The 3,337-nt window shown below is 53.9% G+C and overlaps 1 protein-coding gene across 1 annotated transcript in view; it reads left to right on the forward strand.

The window, feature by feature from the left end:
* The first annotated feature begins 1,904 nt into the window (after positions 1 to 1,904).
* Positions 1,905 to 3,337, forward strand: part of LOC104500197 (zinc finger protein 252-like) — a 1,984-nt gene continuing 551 nt past the window's right edge. The window contains exon 1 of the mRNA XM_010143806.1: positions 1,905 to 3,335. Within this exon, the coding sequence (XP_010142108.1) occupies positions 1,905 to 3,335 (1,431 nt within the window). The remainder of the gene's footprint in view (positions 3,336 to 3,337) is intronic.

The raw sequence follows: 3,337 nt of genomic DNA on the forward strand, positions 1-3,337 counted from the left end.
AAAAAAGGAAGAAAATAGGCAGGAATCACAGAGCTGCTCCCTCGCCTAGGAAAGGGGTCTGGACCTCCAGAGTTTCCCCTCCACCAGCAGATGCTAGACCCAGACCCTGCTGCAGGTGCGTGCTTTGTCTTTCCTGGCTCCATCTGCCCGGGTCTGGGGTCAGAGTTGTCCTTCTCCTAGGATGGCTGCCCGAAGGCTAGTGAGCCCATCCTGCTCATCGCTTGCAGTGAGCGTGGGAAAAGCCCTTCCCAGATCTTCGTTCGCAAAGCCAAGCCATGATGATGTCTTTCCTGGCTCGGTGTAACTTTGCAGATAGTTGTATTTCGCTTTTCATTTCTGGTTTTGTATTCCTGTGGTTTCTCTGTACCAGCGTGGAGAATTCAGCTTGGACAGGAGCACCACAGTGCTTCAGTCATGGGTCTTACCAGCATCAGCGGGGAATGCTGCTGGCTTAGCTGAAAGGAAAACGCGAGCACTGAGACTAAATTTGAAGTGACTTTCTCCATTATAACTGTCCTCTGAAATCTGAACTGGGTGCCCACCGCTCTGACCTTCCTCCTCTGAGGAGCGTGTGGCTCCAGGCTCTGCTTCCCAGGTGCGCTTGGATGGTTGTACTCCAGATCTCCCATGTCTTGTCCGCTGAGCCATGGCACTCCCCCTCCCCTGCTCCTGACACCTCAGGGGACTTGACAAGCTCACCAGCACCCATCCGCTCAGCCACAGCTTCCCAGCCACCCAGGCCTCCAGGGACAGATGTCACTGACAGCCCATGTCCTGGCAGCCTGCCCTGGCACCGGTGCCTTTGGCAGCAGCATCGCCAGCTATCGGTGCCGTCAATAACACCTTGCCCGGCCACATCAGCCCTTGTTGACAGGCTTCTCCAGCACCGCTGTCTTCCTCCCCTTGGTCTCTGGCTCTCTCCCCTGCTGCAGTTCACTCTCTTGGCAGGAGATGCTGCTCACACCTCTGTTGTGCCTGATTTGTTTTTTCCCGATGGAAATAGGACCCAGACCCTGCTGTCAGTTGAATCCTCTTGAAAAGGACAAAGTCACTCAAGGTTTCCATGTTTCCCTTCTCCAGCTGCCCTCTGAGGGCACCACTGGCCTGTCTTCTCCTGGGCATGAAGGTCTGCCAGTACACAGCGGCACATCCCAGTTTGCAAATGGTGACCAGTTTGGTTTTCTTCTAGCTGTTGGGGATTTTGGTTGCTGCACAGTCACTCCTCAAAAACGGGACTAAGTGCATTAATTAATTAACTTATTGACTTATAAATCTTCTTGGTAAGAGAGCACAGGATTATTCTGGAAGTAAATCACTAGTGCAGCGGTAGTAGAGCTGAAGCCTCGGTGTCGTTGCAGCAGGTAGTGCATCACAGATCCCCTCATCGCCGGGGGAAATCAGCCTGTTCCTGCCCTCTCTGTTGGAGTCCAGATGAGTCTGTAGCATCAAAGGCCCAGGTTCATCCTCCCGTGGAGCAGCCAAGGTGTCTCTTGTTGTGTTTACATAGCAAATACAGGAGCTGGAGAAGAAATAATGACTTCATAGTTTTCCCTTTATTTTTTCAGACCAGCAATCCAAGTCTCCAGGAATGGCAAGGAAGCGGCTCCAGGAGATCAGAGGAGGCAAGAGAAGGAGTTACAAGCATTGCGTCTGCAAGAGGTGGAAGGAGGCTGAGGAATGAGGAAGACAACACACTCCTTGTTGGCCCAGAGGCGGCGTACAGCAGCAGCACCCATTCCCACGTGGAGAGTAAAGTGCATCCCCTAAAGTACACTTTGATGTGTGTGTTCTGATGGGTTTTGCGTCCTCCCAGACAGTCCATCCCCATAGCATTGTGACTTTTTTGTACCTGCTGGCTGCTTGGCAGCCCCACCGCGAACCCGTGGCTGCAGGGCACTGCTGCCATGAAGGACTTGGTTAAGCGTGTGGTGCTAAAGAACCACCCGTGTCAGGAGTGTGGCAAATCCTTCAGCAAGAAGGGAAACCTCAAGAGACACCAGCGGATCCACACAGCAGATGAGCTCTTCACTTGCAGGGAGCGTGGGAGGCGCTTCACCACCCGGGGCCACCTCACAACCCACCAGAGCATCCACACAGGAGAGAGGCCCTTCTGCTGCGGGGAGTGTGGGCGCTGCTTCCGTCTGGGGATATGTCTGGCCGCCCACCAGAAGACACACACCAAGGGTGGTCCCTATCTCTGCTCTCGCTGCGGCAAGAGCCTGAGCACAAAGATCTACTTCAATATCCACATGCGGACACACACGGAGAAGAGGCCATTCGCCTGCACTGAGTGTGGGAAGAGCTTTGTGAGGAAGGGGACCCTCACCGCTCACAGGGAGATCCACAAGCGGGACAAGCCCTTCAGATGTCCCGACTGCAGCAGGTGCTTTGGGCAAAACGCCACACTGCTGGCCCACCAGAAGATACACCTCCGTGGGGGACCTTTCATTTGCACTGAGTGTGGGAAGAGCTTGAGCACCAAGCGGTACTTCAATGTCCATCAGAGGAACCACGCTAAGCAAAAGCCGCTTGAGGGACACGTCGATAGTGTGTGTCTCCAGGTCATCCAGATTAAAGAGGACCCTGATTTTGCCTTCAGGTCGGAGGAGAACGTGTTGAAGAATATGTCCCATGAGGGAGATGTAGCCCAGGGGTGTAACATACCTAGAAACCCATCTAATCCAAAAAGCCCTCCTTGGAAAATCCAGATGAAGGAGCAACCAGAACCGCCCACTGATGACACAGCAAACGTTACTGCAATAGCCTGCCAGAAACTTCACATCAAGGAAGAGCCGCTAGAAAACCCAGCCTATGGGAAGCTCTTTGATCCAAAGGTCCCACCGATGGCTTTACAGGGGAGACAGCTTAGAAAGGAAGAAGATGCTGATGGGTGGCATGAAGGGGAAGTCCCCATAGCCAGTAACCAGGTGCTCCATGTGAAGGAGGAACCACAGGAGAGTGTTGAGTTCGGGATGCAGTATGGGCACCAGTCAAACCTCAGTGCCACCCAGAGGATCCAAATTAAAGAGGAACCTGGTGTGGAGGCCAACCACCAGGAAAGCCAGAGGGCAGCGAGAAAGCAGAAGAGATGTTGTCAGCCCACCAACGAGGGGATGCTGGTTAACCGAGAGAAATCCATGTCCGGGAAAGATCCCTCAGCTAAAGGCGCTCCCAAGGGTGAACGGATATTCCCCTGTCCTGAGTGCGGGAAAAGTTTCAATCAGAAATCCAACCTGACCAGACACAGGAAGATCCACACGAGCGAGGGGCCGTACAAGTGCAGCGAGTGTGGGGAGAGCTTCCGTATGAACCGCAAGCTGCCCCGCCACCAGCGGGT

The sequence above is a fragment of the Buceros rhinoceros genome, unplaced genomic scaffold (assembly GCF_000710305.1).
Source record: "Buceros rhinoceros silvestris isolate BGI_N320 unplaced genomic scaffold, ASM71030v1 scaffold35090, whole genome shotgun sequence".
NCBI lineage: Eukaryota > Metazoa > Chordata > Aves > Bucerotiformes > Bucerotidae > Buceros > Buceros rhinoceros.